At 38.5% G+C, this 22,145-nt stretch overlaps 1 protein-coding gene across 2 annotated transcripts in view; it reads left to right on the top strand.

The window, feature by feature from the left end:
* The window catches only part of IKZF3 (IKAROS family zinc finger 3), a 54,321-nt gene that overhangs the window by 11,488 nt on the left and 20,688 nt on the right, over window positions 1-22,145 (top strand). Inside the window, exons 3-6 of one of the 2 annotated variants that reach the window (XM_077806329.1) lie at window positions 580-690; window positions 16,542-16,802; window positions 17,517-17,684; window positions 20,444-20,560. In XM_077806329.1, the coding sequence (XP_077662455.1) occupies window positions 580-690; window positions 16,542-16,802; window positions 17,517-17,684; window positions 20,444-20,560 (657 nt within the window). The remainder of the gene's footprint in view (window positions 1-579; window positions 691-16,541; window positions 16,803-17,516; window positions 17,685-20,443; window positions 20,561-22,145) is intronic. The other variant, XM_077806331.1, reaches the window with a different exon arrangement.

Here is a 22,145-nt window from a genome sequence, read left to right as displayed (position 1 = left end):
GAGATTACTCGCGTGGTTAAAGTTAAGCATGTGTTCAAGCACTTTACTAGATAAGGGCCAGAGTTTTCAGCATCTTGCAGGATTGAGCCCCATATGAGCAAAGTACATCTTGTGAGCATTTTCTATGCTTTATTTAAAGTTCTTGTTTATTTATCTGCTAATTCATAAAATTAACTAATTTGCAATGGGTTTCCTAGTCATTAGGACACATTAGCAAGGTCCTACGGCATATTAAATATAATTACTTATACTTCAGTTTATATCTGTTTTAACCTGACTCAGAACAGTTCCAGAATATTTAAGTCTGAAAAATAGATTAACACTCCTTTTAGATGTATATTCTATAGTATTGGTGATAGTTGCTGTTTTAGAAGGGTGTATGGTTTTGGGGATCTGTTCCCAATTCTATCCGTGACTCAGTGAATGATCATAATCATTGAGCTATGTTGCTCATCCGTAAAATGGTGACTGACATGAGTGTTGTGAAAATTATTTTAAAGTTTGCAAAGTGCCTTGAGATAATCACAAGGAAGATGCTATTGAAGGGTTACTTATCATTTAACATTTTCTTTTCTTCAGAAGGACAGGAAGTTTTGAAAGACTGTAATGTGAACAAATTCCAGGAGATGGAAAACATGGATAGTAGGGAAGATATGAAAGAGCACAGTCAACCTCATGAAGAAACAGGAGGTAAACAAGGGTTTCATGATGAAAACAATAGTTAAAGATCTTCTTCTTCCTTTGATTGTGTTATGTTCGTGCCTAGAAGTTTTAATTAGGATCATGCTCCCGTGTGCTACGTGATATACAAACAGAGAAATATGAGTTTGAGGTCTGAACATTTTAACAGATTCCCAGGTGATATGGAGATTGGAGGAAGTACTACTATTTCCCATCAAACAATCTCCATGTGCAGATTGTACGTAGGTCATTTATACAGGACCCATGAAATGTTCACTCTCAGATAAATGCTGTACATTTCAATCTTGGGTTTATGAATGAGTTTATAGATTAACTTTATTTATTATTTAGCAAGCTCTAATAGTGTGCTCAATGCTGTACAAAAGCTCAAGGAAAAATGGTCCCTGCCCCAAAGAACTTATAATGTATTACTTACACAGACATAACAGATCATACACGTATAGTAAGTAATAATATATCAGATTCCAAAACTGTAGAAGAAGGGAGTGTTATGTAAGTCTGGGTGCAATTTTGTTGGGAGCCGTGACAGACTTTCAGATAATGAGAGGCAGTTTGGGTAATGCACCTCATGCAGAATCATTCACTCGAAGTTTTCTTGTTGAAAATCATACACTGAAATGTTTTGAAACAAGTAGTTTGTTTCAGATAAAACAATATATATGCTAGCAAGGCACTGTGCATCAATATCACTTCACCACTTTTATTAACTCAGAATATTTTCACAGCTTTCAGCTTCATTTTCTAAAGGAAGGGTAGGTTATTCTGTACTCCTGGAACAAGAGTGCACTATAGAATCTTAAACTGCTGCACACAGTAATCTTTTCCCTGTAACTGCTCAGTGAGGAAAAAGCTGAGCAACTCTAGGTTTTTATTGACCATGAATTCAAACAATTTCTATATATCTCTCAAGGAAGATACAAATATTACACCCATATGTACTTATTTTTAATTGAAAAGATATCCTATGTACATTTATATGTCTATTTAACTCTTTCTATCTAGAAACTGGTATGGCTTCTTCTCTGTAGTATCAAAGCACCTAATAGGCAAAAAAGATAAAAGATGCAGTCCTTGGATTCTTGGAAATCTTTCATGGTGTGGCCTTTAGGATTGCAACATTTGAGATAGGGGGCCTTGAAATAGGTCTCTGTATCTAGATGGTCATAAAGTGAAATCACAGCATTAATAAACATTCCAGCTACTCTGAGTAGAGCATGTTCATTTATGCCAGTTCTCAACCACAGACAGTGAAAAATACTGCTTGGCAGAGGATGTGGTAATATATACTGAGGAAAAGCCATGTGGTGTTTTAGCAGTTTCATATTGCCTCTCAAATACACCATGTCCATGAAAATACACTAGTATCAAGACAAATTATGTCTGTGGCTTCAGGTGGCAGTTTTCTGAATCAGGATTTACTTAAATCATGCCATTTAAAATTTTTTTCTCTGAATTGGTCACCTAAGTCAGGGATTCTCAAACTTCATTGCACCGCGACCCCCTTCTAACAACAAAAATTACTACACGACCCCAGGAGGGGTGAGCGAAGCCTGAGCCCACTCAAGCTCTGCTGCCCTATGTGTGCCAAAGCTGAAGACCAAGGGCTTCAGCCCCAGGCAGGGGGTCTATAACCTGAGTCCCGCCGCCTAGGGCTAAAACCCTGAGGCTTGGGCTTCGGATCTGGACCCCAGCAAGTCTAAGCCAGTCCTGGTGACCCCATCAAAAAGAGGTCGAGACCCACTTTGGGGTCCCGACCCACAGTTTGAGAACCGCTGATCTAAATGACTAAAGTTAGATGAAAGAAAAGGAGTACTTGTGGCACCTTAGAGACTAACCAATTCATTTGAGCATGAGCTTTCGTGAGCTACAGCTCACTTCATCGGATGCATACCGTGGAAACTGCAGCAGACTTTATATATACACAGAGAATATGAAACAATACCTCCTCCCACCCCACTGTCCTGCTGGTAATAGCTTATCTAAAGTGATCATCAGGTTGGGCCATTTCCAGCACAAATCCAGGTTTTCTCACCCTCCACCCCCCCACACAAATTCACTCTCCTGCTGGTGATAGCCCATCCAAAGTGACAACTCTTTACACAATGTGCATGATAATCAAGTTGGGCCATTTCCTGCACAAATCCAGGTTCCTGATGATCACTTTAGATAAGCTATTAAAATTAAAATAAAACTGCTTTAACAAAATACAAAATGATATATAAAGTAAATTTAGTGTTAACTGGTGAATGAGGCAAGTCCTCTAGTTCTCCACAAACTAGGTACAGCACAGGCAGCAGGAGTAGAAAGTGCTTCCATGCCACATCCTGCAAAAGTGTTCAGTTCTGCCAAAGAATGGGCTACTTAGGCTTTGGCCGCACTTGAAAGTTATATTTGTGAAAAAATCCTGACCAATGTAGTTATCTTGACATAATCTCCAGTGTAGATGCAGCTATATCAATGGAAGAGTGCTTCCATTAATGTAGCTAACGTTGTTTGGGGAGGTGGTGTTCCTACACTGGCAGAAAAACCACTTCTGTTAATGTATGCTGCGTTTACACTATGGGGTTATGCCAGCATAACATATGCAGACATAGTTGCGCCGGTATCATCTCCATAGTGTAGACATATCCTTAGAGACTGAGGACCAGATTTTCAAAGGTATTTAGTCACTTAAAGATTCATATAGATGCCTAATGGGATTTTCCAAAAGTGTGTAAGCAAGTTAGTTGCCTAACTTCCTTTGAAATCAATAGGATTTAAATAACAAAACTGCTTAGGTGCTTTAGAAGATCCCACTGGGCACCCCTTTGCATCTTTAGTCACATGCATATCTTTCAGAGTAACAGCCGTGTTAGTCTGTATTCGCAAAAAGAAAAGGAGTACTTGTGGCACCTTAGAGACTAACCAATTTATTTGAGCATGAGCTTTCGTGAGCTACAGCTCACTTCATCAGATGCATTCCACGGTATGCATCTGATGAAGTGAGCTGTAGCTCACGAAAGCTCATGCTCAAATAAATTGGTTAGTCTCTAAGGTGCCACAAGTACTCCTTTTCTTTTTGCGAATACATATCTTTGAAAATCTGGCCTGAACCTAAAACATATCACCTGCCCAATATCCTGGCATCAATCAGGACATTAGTAGTTACTTGACTGCCCCCTACTTTTAGCTCCTTCATGACATTTTTCCAGGCACTTCACCTACCTGCAATAGTATGAAAGAAAAGCTATATCCAAATATATTTTATGTGCAGAGAAGAGAACATTTATGTTGACCCTGCTCTTGTACATATTATTTTATATGGCAGCTGATCTGCTGCAACCCTCTTTTGTGCAATAACTTTTATTCTTGAAAACAAAGGTTCTGTGAATTTTACATGTCAAAGATACTGTTATTAATAACAATACATCATCAATTCACTCTTCAGTAAACTACCTTGCCATTATAACATTCATCCTTCATGAAACAACCCAGAGTATAAACCCACTACAACACCACAATAATCCACTCCTCTATGAAGATCTTCAATGTACAAATAAAGAGATTTTGAGGAAATAGGAGAAGGATGTTTTTAATACATAAAAAGACATACCACAGCATCACAACATAAAATGACATTTACTACTTAAGAACATAACAATGGCTACAATGGGTCAGACCAATTGTCCATCTAGCTCAGTGTCTTGTCTTCCACCAGTGGCCAGTGCAAGATGCTTCAGAGGGAATGAACAGAACAGGATAATTATCGAGTGATAGGGAATATATCGTCCAGTTGCTAGCGGTCAGAGGTTTAAGGACACCCACAGCGTGGGGTTGCATCCCTGACTATCTTGAGTAATAGACATTGATTAACCTATTCTCTATGAATTTACCTAGTTCTTTTGAACCAGTTATACTTTGGACCTTCACAACATCCCCTGTCAACAAGTTCCACAGGTTGACTATGTGTTGTGTGAAGAAGTACTTCTTTATGTTTGTTTTAAACCTGCTGCCTGGTAATTTCATTGAGTAACTCCTGGTTCTTGTGTTATGGGACCTCTGGTTCTTGTGTTTTGTGTTTGCTTCACATACAGTTCTGCACCATCAGTCTGATAGTCTATGCACAGAGTAGTTCTAATTTGTGCAGCATGCTGAGTGCAGGCTATGCTAACAGGCTCAAGAACAGTTGCTTGTGTGACTGTATGTGCATGAACTTATACCAATCCAGCTGCCTTCGCATTCCATTGTTAATTAAAAACTTCACGTTTGCTTTCGCATATGCTATACAAAATGTATTGGGTATGTAATTCGAACATTAGTCACTGAACAGTCATTGCAGGTCAACAACCATCTTCATTTTACTTCCAGTTACCTGGATGCACATTCCATCACCATGCTGCACCTGCTGGATTTATTAGTGGATGTGCATCTTTTTGGGTTTGTTGTAACTATGAAAAGATTTATTAGCCGTGGCAAAAATGGGTATGCAGAGTCATCCAGAATCACAGTGGTAACATGTCAGTGTTGTTAGTAGGAATACAGTTCCCCTTTCTCTGCTCGTCACATGTCCGCTGTTTTTGAAAATTGTGGCATTATGCTCTTTGTCGGGCCACCTTGTGTACACATTCATGAACATCCCTTGATGATCCACCAAAGCTTTCATCACCCCTGCAGCTTTGAAGATTAAAAATAAATGTTTAAATGTAAAGAGCTTTAAATGGATTCAGTTAGTGTGAATCAAATGCTATGCTTGCCCCCATCCCGTTGTGGGTGGAGAAGGTCCTAGAGTAGCAAAGCTGACAACGTCCACTCTTCTGGGTGGTGATGCCATGGAAGAGCTACATGGGGACCTCCACACCCCATGCAAACCACAGAACCCTGTGCCACAATGTCATGGAGCTTGACTTATAGTAGGATGTGGGAAGGAGGCTGGGGTTCTGGCATGTTCCAGGCCTAGGGAAGAGTTTAGTAGCAGAAAAGATGGTGCCACCATTGCGACTTTGGAAATGGAAGTGAGAAGTGCAGACTCAGGCTAAGCTGGGCTCTTTTCATCATCACCAATCCTAAAAGTTATACAGGTCAAACCAGGCTTTGATGGCAGCTGCGCAACCAGGGTTGTCCATATTCTGGCCCCTCATGTGGCCTTTTTACTCCGTTTGATCACGCACCCTGCAACACATTCTGTATTGTCCTGCAAGTCTCCACAACATACCCTCCACTGACTTCCCATCATCAAACTTGTCCCCAAAAGACCAGGGTGGACAGTTTTTTCACAGGGAAGTCCAAAATCTCTTCCACATTGAAGCAGTGCTCTCATCCCTGTGGTCTGGTGCTTCACTATCAAGCTTAGCTCACCAAAGGCCTACCGAGAAGCCTCCTTTCCTATCTTGATGTTATACAGCCATGGACGCTCATGCCAGGTTTTGAGAAGAACTCAGTTCCACCAGCCTATGGTCATTGTCCATTCCCAAATGGTGTTCTCCAGCTGCTGAATGGCAGGCAGCCATCTATTTGGATGGCAATCAGGCATTTGATAGTTTAGTATTTTTTTTTTCAATTAAAGATATCTCCAACAATAATAATTGTCTTTCATTACTGCTGTAAGCCAGCATTTTCCCTGTTATATGATTAAATCATCCATACCTGGTAACAATGATCATTTCTTAGAGCTTGTTCACTTATTAATCTTGCATTATCAGGGGAGGTGGTTTCCATATAGAGTAATGGAGACATGGTTTCAAGCTTTGTGCGAGGTGGGGACAACTGCAATCTGTATATTGTCCAACTCTGGACTGGTTTGGTAGAAGTTTTGGGCTAACTTTGCAGATGGTGAGATTGGGAAGCGTCAAGGAGACATTACAGAAAATTAATAATGGCAATAAATGAATTATGATATAATGTCAAAATATCTCATCAAAGCTAATATTCTTGTTGCATTTCTGTATCCCTCTTCACTGTTCTCAGTGGAAAACAAGAAGCAGCATCCCAGGAACATTGCAAATCAGTTGTAAGAAAATCTGCAGTTGTAGCTAGCAATTTCGAATTTGTACAGTCCCTTGGCCAAACAAACACACACTGGGTGATATGATGCTCCCTCTGCCTGCATGCCGCGTGCTCAAAACATGCCATAGAAAGGTTACACATGGTGAGTGAAATTCAGCCTTTCACACACACAGCCCAAGGAAATGAGCTTGACCTTAGTATGATCACTGAATATAGTGCAAGCAGTTAGACAGAGAACTGTAGTAGCAGGTTAATAAAAAGCTTGGTGAAGAACAAAAAGAACCCTTGCTGCCCCAAGGGAATTGAAGTTGTATGCTGTGGTGCACATGGTGTATGCCTGCCTGCAACTATGAAAAAAAGTGTTCCAATGGTGCTTCCTGTAACTAGTCAGAAAAGAGACAAGCAACGAGGCAGATATTGGGGGAAGGATTTAGACTTCCCTTTCCTTTTCATATCCCCCACCCTGGTGGCCTTGAGTGGCGCACATGCTTAAGTGCACCACATCCTTAATTTAAAAATTAAATTAAAAATATTTGTTTCCATGGGAGACACAGGTCAAGCACAAGTACTGTAATTAAAGTCTCAATTCCATCATTGGTTGAGGCAGACTACTTTTTCAGTGTTATGAATGTTAGCTAGCTTTCATGGTTGTGAAATAAAAAGAAATAGAAGCCACATTTGTGGTTTATGGATGCTAATTGCTGCTGCATTTAGGTGTGTGAAAGGGGGCGGTTAAAAGGCTGGAGTGAGACAGGAGAGGCTGACAAACCCTCGCTTAGGCGCTCACTGAGGTTCCAGTGGTGCTGTTTAGCACACGCACTTATCTGCTTGAAAAGGAAGTGCCGTTTTTTATCAGAATATTACATCTCCCAAGCCTAGATCGAGCCCTGCCGCTCATGGGACTCAGGGGTTATCTCACAACATCAGCAGTACTTTGCTGCAGAAGTTCACTTAACAGGGGATTTCTGTAAGTGTTAAAACCAGGCAAGGAGTCTGTACTGGTTAACTGTGTCAAGTCTGTGAGCTTTGATAGCTATGTCTGAACTGAAAGTCACATCTCCCTAATGTTATCAACAAAAGATTTACTCTACTTTGTTTTAACTCTGCAGTACTGTACTGTCAACAAAAAGCAATACTGCCAAACATTTTTAATGACATCAACAAAAATTAGTCAGTTTCATTACAATTTGTTTATGAATGACATACAGTTGCAGATTGTGTTTGTACTGGGCACTTATAACAGGGAATTAGGGGTATGTAATTAGGAATTAGAGGTATGAAAACTCAGTAATCTTGATTGCCTTAGCCAGAAATGTGCAGTCATTTCCTTAGTCTGTTTAATCCATTATCCTTACCTAGGAAAAAAAGACTAAATTTCTTTTGAGGTATGTGACTATCTGTATCATATCTGGTCAGAGAAGGCAAGGCCAAGGAGGAAAAAGGTACATACTATTATTCAGTAGATTTTTAGTTCTCATGGTCTGTACTCCCTTTCCTCTGTTCACACTGTATGTAACCCACAGATCCATACAATACAACTGTGAAATTAAAACTGGGACAATTTATTCTTTTTGTACTGAAATGAAATCTAGACCGGGGACCTATTTTTTCCCATGCGGTACACAACATATGAGAGGTGAAGATGAGAGAATGGCCCTGGAAATCAGATCACACGTCACATTAGACAAGAATCAGTTTACAGAAACATGGGCTAGTAGAGGATATCAATTAAGATAACTCACACTTTATCCCCAGACCTATTTATGTGGCAAAAAAGGATGAGTTTAATAATGTTTGAGTCACTGGAAGGATGCTGGAATGCAGAAATTAACCCAGAGGCGGTCAAAGCTAGATTAAAGTGCAAAAGTAATTAATGGATTATATTATCGCAACAAAGTAACTCTGGAGGGGAAGCTTTTTGTGATCTAAAAATCTAGTTTCAAAACCTGGATTATCTAGAATTATACATTCAAATCCTGGTTTGGTTGACTCACCTTTCATTCTTCCAAAATAGATCATTTGAGTTTCATGCGGTTTAATCTGTTTGGGTCTTTTAGGCAGTACCTTAAAAACCAAGGTCCTGTCTTCTCTGCATGTTCATTAAATTTCCACTGGTACTTTTCATAAGAGTAGGAATTTGCCTTGCTTTTTTGGGCCAAAATTTTCCCTTCCTTATGCACTATGGTGTACTGGCTGCTAAACTCCACACAAGAGTGATTCCTCAATCCTGTATATTGTGCATAATTTTGAAAACATTTTGGAATCAAATTTGCTATATAAATGTCAGTTAGTATTATCAGGTGCTATTGGAATAAAGGACATTTGAAAATCTATTTGAGAGTGATTAGCAAGATTGTACTTTAAACAGTTCAGGTTTTGAAATGCATTTTAAAAACCAGCTGACCAAAGAAAGTCAAGCCTGACTGATCACATTAGTAATATGTCTCTTAATCTCATTCGATAGTGTTTAAAGGTTATACTATCAGAATTTAACATATAACCTCTTTCAGTCTGATTGTTATGTCCAGATGTTTTCTGATTCAACTGTCTTACTGAAGTGTGATTTAATGGTTGTGATTGTATCTGGCTTTCTGGACTTTAGGAATTGTAGTTTTACAAGTTGTGTTCTCTGACTCATGTTATCTAAATAGTAACAGAAAAACTCAGAGTTTAATCTTCTTCTTTTTTCTTTTTAAAAAAAAAAAGTTCAGAAAATCAATGCCAGAAGATCTTGTAAATTAAGCAACATTGGCAGAGACAGGATTTGAATGGGAGAGCTCAAGATAAAATTCAGGCACTGCAGGTGATGAAGTAGGAAGTGGTGTTCTCTCTGAATCAATACTAAACTCTCATCCCCAAATAATGCCTGGTGTTCTAGTCACATTCCATCCAGGATGATTACAGTCCGCTTCCCTAAATTCCCACTGCAGCTTTAGTTGGATATAATATATGGTTGCTATCTTTCAGTCCAGAGTTGATAGCACTTAGCTTTGGACAATGTAATTCCTATATAGATAGTTCAATCAGTAACATTTTGTAAAGTGGTTTGGGATCTTTCTGAATGAAAGCACGATAAAGTGAAAGACCATTATTATAGGGCAGACAATTGATAATACACAAAAGCTAACAGACATTCAAAATATTTAGGCATAGGATCCTTCATGAAATTATAGGTCTCCACAGGGGAAAAAAACCAGAATGTTAGTCTTTGATGAAAAAGCTCTAAGAAGCTGAGGGTTAGGGTTAACTCTGAATTTCCTGGCTCACTTGAGTTTCCAGCATAATTCTTATGATTTATTTTGTGGTAATTAATTATATTTTAAGATACATCAGGTTCTATTTTGATTTTTGGAGGACAGTTATTAAAAGGGGAATTGTTATAGATAGAAGTTAAATGTACAAATGCTTGGAAGAGTATTCCTGATTTTTCTATTTGAAGTGCTGTACTTCAGTCTGATTTGCTTCTATTTTTATCTGAAGTCTGAATAAAAATAAAGAGACTAATTAGCATAAAACATGCATTCCACAGAGAGGAATTATGAAAGTTTCTCTTCTATTTTTAGAAGTGAAATTTCTACCAGGTGCACACTACATTGGCTCATTTAGATATCACCCTTGAAATGTGCTGTATACAGTGTATAACTTAAACGGGTGTTTATTTCTTTATCACTAAAATGTAGACGGTGAATTATAGAACTAAAATTAAAGACACTAGTTGCAACAGGCAAAAATAATCTGACGGTAATAAAGGACAGTAGGGCCAGATACTCACTGAAGTCCAATGAAGCTTTGCTGAATTACACCAGATGAGGATCTGACCCATAGATTAAATAATTATTTTGATAAGACAAAATCTCAGGCACACTGGCTCAATGCTTGGAACACCTATGGAACGTGAAGCAAAGTTGGCTTTGTGCTGCTCCACCCAATCCCTGGTGCAATGTAGTGTAGCCCCAGCCTGCTGGTAAACCCATTGTCTTGTAATGGGGCTAGAAGACCTACTGGGATTGCCAGAGTACAGTGAGTTCCAGCCATGTCTATTCCATCCCTAGGGCAGAAGGGGACATGGCTGGAGTCAACTGCTGGGGAATCATGAATTTTTAAATTAAATGGACAATCAGGTGGAGAAATACAGAAAGGTTGTTCCAGACCATGTCAGAGCTGCAATGGAGGAGGGGTGGCTCAGAGGACTGGTATTAGGCAGTGGAATCTTTTACTTCTACTTGCCCGTTAATCCAGTCCAGATTAGTAGAGCTCATCTGATGGTTGTTCAGGGGACTATGAAATGACTTGAGAATATCCATTTCAGTGCCTAGCTGACAAATGATCTTCTCACAAAAAACATCATCACAGTCATCATTAATTGGCTTTATCACCATTTTCAGCAGAGAAACCTCAAAGTCTGACTGGGCCAGGAGGACTTGAATTCCATTCTCATCCTTACAGTTGATACCTGCAGCCACATTGACATAATGGTGTGAAGGAAAGTTCCTCTGTATCCGTTTGTGTTGTCCCTGTCCTGTGGGTAAGGCCAGGCATAACTGTGTTGGTCAGAGATATGATGAGGTGTGATTTGTGACCAACTAGCTGTGTCATCAAAATCCCTTAGATGCAGTAATATCAGCAAAAGCATAGTTTTACTGGTAAAAGCTGCATCCACACTAGGAGTGCTTTACCAGTATATGTATTTTTTAAATGGACACCTTACCGTAAATGCTCAATTATTGAGGGACAATCTACACTCATTCCTATATTTGCTTTCTACAACCAACTCACTGTACAACTTTTCATGAGTGATGTACTCAAATACTTGGATGCTAATATTTAAACTGTATTGTTAAATTTTTTCACCTAAATTTGGGTTATTGCTGATTATGCACGATAGGTATCTTATGACTTTTAAACAAACATTGTATTTGTGGATAATCTATGCACTATACCCAGATGTACAGACACTCGTTTCTTAACCTGTGTATTATAGAATTTTTAACATTAACGTTAATAAAAATTTTATGTCTATACTGGCAAAGTGCTTGTAGTTTAGACCTGGCCTAAATTGCAAGCTGCCTGCCTGGCACCTTTCTCCAGTACTAAATATACTGAAAAATATTTTTGTAATCTTTATTGAAATTTTTAATGAACATGTAATTTAACACTTTTGTGAATCTTAAGAAAACATGGAAAGGAAAGAAAAGAAGTAATTTATCTAAGGTTTTGTAATTGGATGAACTGTGTGCATCTCCTCAAGTATTTGATTATGGATTTTTCTTCTTTGTTTATGCTTTCACTTGACAGGATTGAAAATGGTTGCCATGTTATGGAATTACAGTATGTACACATTGCGTTATGTTCATTGCATAGTGATTGCTGAGTTTTTCATAGACATTCAGGATTGTGAATTCTCTTTAATATGTAAACTCTTATGACTTCTTCAGTTTTGTGGTATGCAACTGTGTTATTTTGCCAGCATAGGCTAGAAAATCTCACTTTCTGTGAGATGGCAAAGAGTGGTTTTAGTACCTCACAATTCTCTCTTGTACTCACAATTCTAGGAACAGTTTGTGGAGACATTTGCATACTGTATGTAACAATTCATCAGTTAATATCAGTCAGGTACAGGTAGTCACAAAACATTCTAATCCTTCTATATATATATATATATATATATATATATACAGAGAGAGAGAGAGATTTGTTTTTGTTCTTTAGTGCTCCAAGCTTCTAAATCCTATGAACAGCTGTCAAAATCTGGTAAACTATCTAGATGCTTTCACAATTTGTTTAATTGGATAGTTAGGAAATGGCATACAAGAAAAGCTTTTTCTTTTCTTTTCTTTTTTTTTAAGTCTGGCTGAACATCTGTAGCATTAGGGGGCTCATTATCTCAGAATTGGCATAGCAAATCAGTAGCATCATTAAAACGCCACATTAAGATGATTAAGTTTCTTTTGTTATCCATTTGACTTTTTGCATGTGTCGAGGATTTCATTATTATGACCCCACTCCTCGTACAATACTTGAGCAACATCACCCTGTTGTGCTGTTGCCTTTAATGGCTTCTGATTCTTAATCTTTCTGTCTTCTGTAACTTCAGTAACAAACTTTGCTCAGTAACAGCACAAAACTCACATTCTTTTCCCTGTGTTTGATGTCAAGGAATTGGATTAAGCATGGCAATTGAAGGCTGTTCCCCTGAGAATTCCTCTTAGAGAGTATAGTCAAGACAACACACTTGTTTTTCTTAATTATTTGCTGTTGTTGACTGTGTATTATTATTCTTGAATTTACAGAGCATACATATGCAGAGTTTCTGTGGTGACTCAGTCTGATGTTGCCATCACAGCTTTATATTTTGGATCTTTTCCAGAACCCTTTGTTTTTACAGTGTTTCAGGTGAAACAAAAATATTACTCTGGAGTATGTCTTTCATCTCATAATCATCACCCCAGGAAATGAAACCATGTGCATCAGCCCTAATGTATCACACCACCACTTTGTTGTGTAAAATATACCAGATCCTTTCTGCTGTGTGTATTGTCTTCCGGAAGGCCCCAAAAAGTAGTTACCCAGGCCAGGACAGATTAATTAATTCTTCTCTATTAACCTCTTCACTTTCCTGAACACGTAAGGGACAATAATTCTTATACACAAGAGGCAATAACTGTTATCTTTTTAACCAAGTGGTTCCTATATGTACTTCAATGAGCCCTTTAAGAATATCCTCGTCTTTCCTCACTTTAATTCTCCTCCACAATTCTGTGCATTCTCCTTTTGTCTGAGGAGGACTAGATTGGGTACTCTCCAGAACCTGTCAAAATCTCTCTTTATGCAACATGAAGCATTCCCACCCAACCATTAGTGTTATGATTCCATAAGGCTCCCTATGCCTGCCAGCTTGCAAAGCAAAAAGGCCTAGACTAGAAACTGAATTTGTCTCCTGCATGGCAGTGCAGACCTCTACTACCACTTGATCAGTTATTGACTTACTTTTCCTAGGCCATTTCTTTTCTTTTCCTTGGGAAAATGGCATAAATATTGCCACTTGTTCCCTTCGCCTATCACAAGCACACTGAGGTACTTTGGTAGTACTACTTTCCCCTTAATTGTGGCCAACATCTTAAGGTAATATTTCTATACCAACATTCACTCAAAATGAAATAACTCTTCCCTAATAGGTTCTGCTTTCTGCTATCTTTTAGTTGTCAGTAGCTGCAGTTTTCCGTTGAGGTTCTTTTAACGCCTACGTGCAAACTGAAAAGCACTCAAGCTTTGGTGGGATATCACCGACAGCTGGAGTGGTAGTGATGATTTAGGGGGGAGGGCCTTGATCAGAACTCAGGTGCATCCTTCTCATCTATCATCAGAAAACAAAAACATTGCAAACAGTGTGCAATAAGGAAAAAGCAAAACACAGTTATTTTCCATGGTGGAACCATGAGATATAGCCTAAACTATATCAGTCTGCTTCATCTGTCCCAGTGGAAATCAGGGACAAAACACACGTATATTATTCACGAACATTGGTATATTTCTCTAAAGAGTAAAAAGATGTGAACCATGAACTTGTGGTGGGAAACATAAAGGATAAAACTATAGAGAAGTCTTCTACATCAGAGGTTAAGACCAGCCTGTTCCCCTAAGCAGCTGCATTTAATACAGATGACAGGTAAAACATTAATTAGTAAGTGGAAATTTAAAAATATTTCTGAAGGTATCAGCAAGGTGCAGCTGCAATGTGCACTTTCTTTTAACACATTGTGCAGGACCTGATGAATTATTTTGTAAGGATTGCCCTCTTTTATTAAAAAATAAATCTGTGTGGAAAAGAGTTTTGTTTAACATTCCCCCCAACAACTAGCAGTCAGTATTGTGCAAAGTTATACAGCTAGAGGCTACACTAACTTTTGCTTGAGCCCAGTCTGCTCTGGAGGATCCCCTATTTGGGGGCATGGGAATGGGCAGCAATAGTTTCAAGCAGGGAAACGCTGTCAGTGTTATTTGAGCATTCGTGAGCTACATACATACGAAAGCTTATGCTCAAATAAATTTGTTAGTCTCTAAGGTGCCACTAGTACTCCTTTTCTTTTTGCGGATACAGATTAACACGGCTGCTACTCTGAGGAGATGCACTGTCCAGGAGGTAGATAGGGAGGCAGGGTTACTCCTGAAACAGATAAGGAGAAATAAGGTACCTGTGTAGATTAACCTCTGGTGGACCATTACCCAAGACCAGTCTGGATCCTTGGGTGATCTGTGGGCTCTGAGTGCCAACCTCCCCGCTCACAGAGAGGAAAGGGGAAAGAAACACACTTCCTTCTGACAGAATCATCTAAGGGAAAAACTGAGGGAGACCTCCTGGAATTTTCCTCACCACCAGGACCCTCACAGCCACTTGTTCCCCCCCTCATCCCCACACCTTTAAGCCAGAAGTAAGGCCACAGGCAGAAAATTGCACCCTAGTGAGAAAGGGTTATATTTTTAGACAAAAGCATACTTGGTGCCCATATAAATGCCTGAGCTCACTGCAAGTATTCAGGACAAAGGAGTATTTTTCTTCCATACTTCAGCTGAGAAGTTTGACTTCATGAAAGGGTTTATTGCTTGGTTTTTATTTTTTCACTTTTTTTTATGCTGTCACTTCATTTTCACTAGCACCAATTGTTTTTTCTCTGCATTTGATGTGGTTTCTTTATCAGATCCAGAGATAATGCAGTTTTGATAGTCCATGTTCTATACATTAGAGAAAGGGCAAGCACCTTGCTTAGCAGGAAGGCCATATTTAACTGTCTAACCCTCATTTCTGAAAAGGAGCAGGTGGCCAGGAGTGCAATACTTTCAAACAGGAAATTATATATTTTATCTCTAAGAGAATGGTCAGTCTCCTCATGTTTTTACTCCTGGAGCATTGTCTCCTGAGTGAGGGGTTATTATTTGCAAATGGCTAACTACTTGCACCATTGTCCCATCTTGCCAGTAGGGTCATTTTCTAACCAAAACCTAAGAGGTTGTCTTCATTAGCCACCCAGAAAAAATGGGAACTCAAAGGACCAGGAGCCTATCCAGGGACATTTAGGCGAAGGAGGCCAAGTATGCCCTACCAGTAGGGCAGGATGCTGATAATCAGGGCTACCTGAATTATTTGTCAGACACGTGCTATGTGACTGTGAGCAAATATCTTGGGGAGGAATTTGACCCCTGAGTTCTCTTTGCAATTTTAATGGAAATTAATGGATGCTTCTAAAAGCTTTTGAGATCCTTGGATAGAAGTTGCTGTTTGAAGTGATAATTAGTGAAAATCCTGATGAGGACTGTTGAGAAGAATTAAATTAAAAGGGGTTCTCCTCACACTACAACATAGGAACAGCAGAATTAAATACTGGATCACACCTGTGGTCCATCTAGTCAAGTGGCAAGCACCAAATGCTTCAGAGGAAGGGACAAGAATCCCCTGCATTTTTGGCCTCAATGACAGACACCCTGAGGCAATAATCTCTATAGTCTAATTATGTATTATGTGAACAAATATTTTCTTTTATATATTGTACAGTATATATAACATAATAACAATTTGATATATGGTGTATTATATATTTATATAACATAGAAGCAAAATATCCCCAAAATATAATTAATATGTATAATTTTTATAATAATTATTTCTTTAAGATTATCACTATAAATGCAAGATCCATGAGGACTGATGTCTTAATTGTATTTCATTATTTTTGTGGATTTACGTCAAACATGCAGTTATTTTAAACATTTTTATATTAAATTAGCTGATGTGGATTTGTTTTAGAGAGACATTATAGCTTCTAACATAATTTTTCATTTTGTGCTTTATTGTTCACCTGCAGATGACTTGGTTAAAGTGAAGGGTGAATACAATGAAAGAGAAGAGAGTGCTTTGAATTCAGAGCCTATGGAAAATACAGAAGAATCTGAAATACCTTACAGCTATCCAAGAGAATATAATGAATACGAGAGCATTAAACTGGAGAGACATTCTGGTTCATATGACAACATCAGGCCAACTAGTGGAAAGATGAACTGCGATGTCTGTGGATTAGCCTGCATTAGCCTCAATGTCTTGATGGTTCACAAACGTAGCCACACTGGTAAATATCCCTATATTATTCTTAAAAGAGCTACATTTTGATACCATATGATTTGAGTGTGATCTAGTGATTAAAAGGGTAGCAGGAATCACAGCTCTTTGTTCTGTTCCTGAACCTGCAAATATGACCTTGGGCAAGTCACTTAATCTTTCTGTGCCTCTCTTTACCCATCTGCCTAATGAGTACAATAATATTTACATATCTCATCAGGGTTGAATGTTTGTAAAAGCATGTTTGTGAAGTGTTTTGAGAATTTTGGATGAAAGGCACTAGCACTTCATCACGTAAATACTTAGTCAGTCAAAAACCAGGAGTCAAGCTGTTTTGCTGGTTGCTGCATCTTGCTTGTATGTCATGCTTCTCTTTGTACCATACCTTAACACAAAGTCAACTATCATATTAGGTACAGACTGGGAAGAATTAAAAAAGTTTTTTTCCCCTGAAAATTCTCAACATATTAGAATCAACTTCCTCAAGAACATTTATTTCCAGTCCACAGAAAAACTATACATTTGGAATATTTCTCATAAATGGACACATTGTGCCAAATTCACAAGTAACTTCCCCTGAGGTTAACAGGAGTGGTGTTTGTGTCCCAGGACAGAATTTGATCCAGTATCTCATTCTTTACTCCTCCAAAAAGGAAAGGGTGAGGGGCTGGAAGTGATATCCATATAAATATTAAATGTCCTTTTTTTTGTATGTCATTTTAAGGTGAACGGCCATTCCAGTGTAATCAGTGCGGAGCTTCCTTTACTCAGAAGGGTAACCTCCTCCGCCACATTAAACTACATACAGGGGAAAAACCTTTTAAATGTCATCTTTGTAGCTATGCCTGCCAAAGGAGAGATGCACTAACTGGTCACTTAAGGACACATTCTGGTAAGTGCCTACAGAGACACGTAGGTGTTGTAAATGTGTGTCACTAGGACATCAGTTGTGGAAAATAGAAAGGGTTAATCCATAAGGTTTAATCTGGCAGTTGGATTCTGGAGACCTAACAATTAGCAATGACCCCTAGTTCTATATATGGTATATTCCACCTTGGGGCTCAGTTCTGCTCTTTGCTGCATGGATGTGCTAGTGAGGGAAAAGACTGTAGGAAGCCTTACTTTCAGGAGAGAGTACTATGAGAGAGACCCAGCTACTCCACTTGTTTGTACTGCATAACATCTAGGTATGGCCTCTCCATTAGGAGATGTGGCCATGCCATCAGACCCTCCGTTTTTATAGTTGCAGTGAACTATACTCCACTAGGGCTTTCTCTCATTCTTGTCTATTAGAGCTATCCTATCCTGTATCATCAGAATGGCCCCAGGAGAATACCCAGGGCTGGTGTCACTCAACTACCGAATAATATTTACCCTTTTTAGTGCCTTTCATCTGAATATCTTAAAGAGTTTAACAAATGTTCATTAATTTTTTCAATATCCCTTTAGTATATTATATCCCTCTTACAGATTTGGAAATGGAGGCACAAAACTGGGGGTGACTTGTCCCAACACTGCAAGTCAATCAGAAACCTAGGAATAGAACCCATACATTCTAATTCCTAGTCCTGCTCTTTAACAATCAGATCACACTTACTCCTGTTTATTTTTATATGTCCTTAATGTATTACATAGAGGTTTAGAAAAACCTCTATTTTGAATGACAGATTCAAGGATTTTGAATGACAGATACTATCTATGTACTACCATATGCAGAAAAAAAGTTTAACCGTACAAAGAATCAAATAGACTAACACGGCTGCTACTCTGAAAGTCAAAAATGAGATTATCTTACATGGATAAACAAGATTCTGATTTGACTTTGACCCAGATCAACAAAACTACATGTCCCCATCAGGACTCACATAAAAACATCATGTGTCAAACACATCTTAATCAACAATGCAGCAACCCTCTTTGGCACAGCTGCCAAACAATATGTGAACTAATAACCTTACAATCGGAAGCTGTTTGTGATTAAAGTTGTTCTGAGAAGCCTGTTAGTGACTAATTAAAAGATGTTAAAATCTTTAAATACATAAACAAAGGTCCTAACTATACTGGGGTTTTTTTTGGGGGGAGGGAACGGGGGGAAGTTGTACTGGTATAGAGTGCAAACCCCCAATATATATGTGTTGTACTGATTTCAAGAAGGGGTTTGCACCTATGTGCCTTTAGAACTTGTCTACACATAGAGTGGCACTAGTTTAACTTAAGGGGCGTTTTAGACTAATTCAATTAAAGCAGTGTAAAGGCTGTATGGACACTTTTATTTCAGTTAAAACCAGGTTTATTTCAGTTTATTTTAAATTGATTAGGAACATGTTTAACCTACATTGAAATAAGCCACTCTGAAACTGAAATAAGAGCATCCACACAAGGGCTTCCACTGTTTTAACTAAACCTGTTTAAGTAAATCAGTACAAGATCGTGTGTAGACAGGGCCTCACCCCTATAAATTACCAGGTTAAGTAACAATGGTGCAAGTCCCGTTTCACACAAGTGTAGTGCCTCTACGTTAGGGGGTTATGCTAAGAGAAGCTAGTGCTTAGAGTGGGGTACTAGGAATCAGAGCTCCTAGGTTTTGTTCCTGATTCTGCAAATGTGGGGGCTAACTTATGAAACTCTGATCCTAAGAGCACTGCCTCCTACAATCTTAGGATATGAAATGCATTAAGGATAACTGAACAGTTCTGATTTCAGAGTAACAGCCGTGTTAGTCTAAGGATGAACAAAGGGAGACTCTTTATTCTTCCAAGAGGGAGACGATAATTTCTGATTAGATCTTTTAAAAGCAACATGCTAATTAAATGATGATAATTTACATTAGTGATGTTATCATGGTATCAACAGATATGTATCTATTGCATATTTATTTTATATTCTACCAGGAAAAATCAGCCATGCAAAGTGCTGTATTCATTTTGTTAAAACTGTGCCTAGTTACAAAATCTCAGGCATATTTTAGCAATTATTTATAAATTTACTAACATAAAATTACTGTCCTAGGGTGACAGGTTTCAGAGTAGCTAGCATGTTAGTCTGTATTCACAAAAAGAAAAGGAGTACTTGTGGCACCTAGAGACTAACAAATTCATTTGAGCATAAGCTTTCGTGAGCTACAGCTCACTTCATCAGATGAATTTATATCCCATACACCACAAATTTGATTGATCTGCAGAGTTTGGGTGAGAACAGAATCTGGACCCTGACCTGTGAGCAGTCTGCAGGGTTCCAGTACAGCCCCTCTGCAGTCATGATATCAGATTGGGATATATGAATCTGTGCAAATCCAGGTCCAGTGACCCCTTTGGTCTTCCCCTGTTGGCCCATTATTTTCCAGCCTATTTGACACAAATTTCAGCTGCATGCAGTGCAGAAGCTCTTTGACAGATATTCCATCACTATAGTAGGGCACTGCTGGACTTAAGTAAGGAAGAGGGCCATGTATGGACCCTCCATACCAGGGTGAATTTCACCCTTAGTTAACCTTGATTTCATAGTAATAATAATAATAGTTATCAATTATATAGGAATTTAAGGCATTCCCCAAGTGTTAAATTGAGAGTTATCAGTAATTATGTGCTCATATGCCAGGAAGGCATCATCAGTTTCATGTGGTTATTTTATCCTGCCATCTTTTCTTTCTAGTGGAGAAGCCCTACAAATGTGAGTTTTGTGGAAGGAGTTACAAGCAGAGAAGCTCATTAGAGGAGCATAAAGAGCGCTGTCGTACTTACTTGCAGAGCACTGGCATGTGTGAGGCTGGTAAGTTTATCAGATTACAGTGCTTGTCTTTGTATGTTACAGTGCCTTTAAAAGGGCATCTGGCAAACTGTTAATTTGCAGCCTGAAAACAGTTTTCACTACAATCATTTCAAGTAACCTAAGGGGCTGCAGATCTCATAAAAAGGTCTAGTTTAATGCATCCCTCAGGCAGCTAGTTAAATAATGCTTTTATTTTAATTACTTTTTTATTTCACTGTTACTTTCAATAAAACATCCAGAATTCTTCATACACAGCATTTCTGTAGGTGACATCCACATTAAATTAAATTAGTCCTACACTAGTACTATTATGTGGTTTATTTCATTGGATGAGTTGCTGCTGGTATTTCATTACAGCAACTGTTTGCATGTGTTAGTCCATTCAGAACTATTTTTCAGTAGATTAATATTTGCTGATACCATCATAATCAGTTAGAATTTGTAAGTGTTTCAAACTGCAAAAGTATTGGGCTGGGGGATGGAAATGGGGTGGGGATCCTGACACTCTTGATGGACCAGCCTCTAATGTAGAGAGAAGTTTCGATGAGAAATATTCAATAATAAACAAGGAGATAGAAATATGCATATTTATGTGAACAGAAAGAATCTATGTTCCATTTGCCCACTTTAAGGGCACACTGAAGGGGGCCCATATGTTGTACTTGGCTTTTGAAGGGAAATGGGAAAATTGAGGTATAGGCAAAGGCAATGGGTATTAGTATTTGATTATGAGTTGCTACTTGGAGAAGAGATCAACTGATTGAGCTTAGTTTTGTAATTTTAAATAAGTGACACAGCATTCAGAGCCAGAGTAGAGGTTCTTTTTATTGTTCTAAATTGAAACAAAATAAAAATAACTGTCATGTATATTGTGATAGTAGCTAAGTAGTTTAATGATTGAACAGAACCTTTTGTGAATGCAGGCAAACTAATTTTACATTCATGTAGTCTATATTGGTCAGCGACTTGAATTCCTTTAGTTATTCTGAAGCGAAGTTTTGTCACCTGATTTAAAAGTTAATTTCCAATAATAGTTTGGAACTTCTGTTTTCCTTTTCATTACTCCAATACTGGATTTCAGAAAATATATCAGTGGCAAAAGTAACAACAATAATACTCTCCCTTTTCATAGCTATTTTCATCAGAGAATTTCAAAACATAAAATAAATTAAGCCTCACAGCATCCCTATGAGGTAGGAAATATATAATTATCCCCATTTTACACAGGCATAGAGAGGTTGTGACTTGCTGAAAGTTTACAGAATTAGTCAGTAGCAGATATGAGTCTAAAACTCATATTTCATGGTAAATAGGCCTAATGGCCTGTGATGGGATGTTAGATGGGGTGGGATCTGAGTTACCCAGGAAAGAATTTTCTGTAGTATCTGGCTGGTGAATCTTGCCCATATGCTCAGGGTTTAGCTGATCGTCATATTTGGGGTCGGGAAGGAATTTTCCTCCAGGGCAGATTGGAAGAGGCCCTGGAGGTTTTTCGCCTTCCTCTGTAGCATGGGGCACGGGTCAGTTGCTGGAGGATTCTCTGCTCCTTGAAGTCTTTAAACCACAATTTGAGGACTTCAATAGC

The sequence above is a fragment of the Eretmochelys imbricata genome, chromosome 27, assembly GCF_965152235.1.
Source record: "Eretmochelys imbricata isolate rEreImb1 chromosome 27, rEreImb1.hap1, whole genome shotgun sequence".
NCBI classification, from domain to species: Eukaryota; Metazoa; Chordata; order Testudines; family Cheloniidae; genus Eretmochelys; species Eretmochelys imbricata.
The sequence above is the reverse complement of the archived record's forward strand: the minus strand, read 5'-3'. Positions and strand labels throughout refer to the sequence as shown.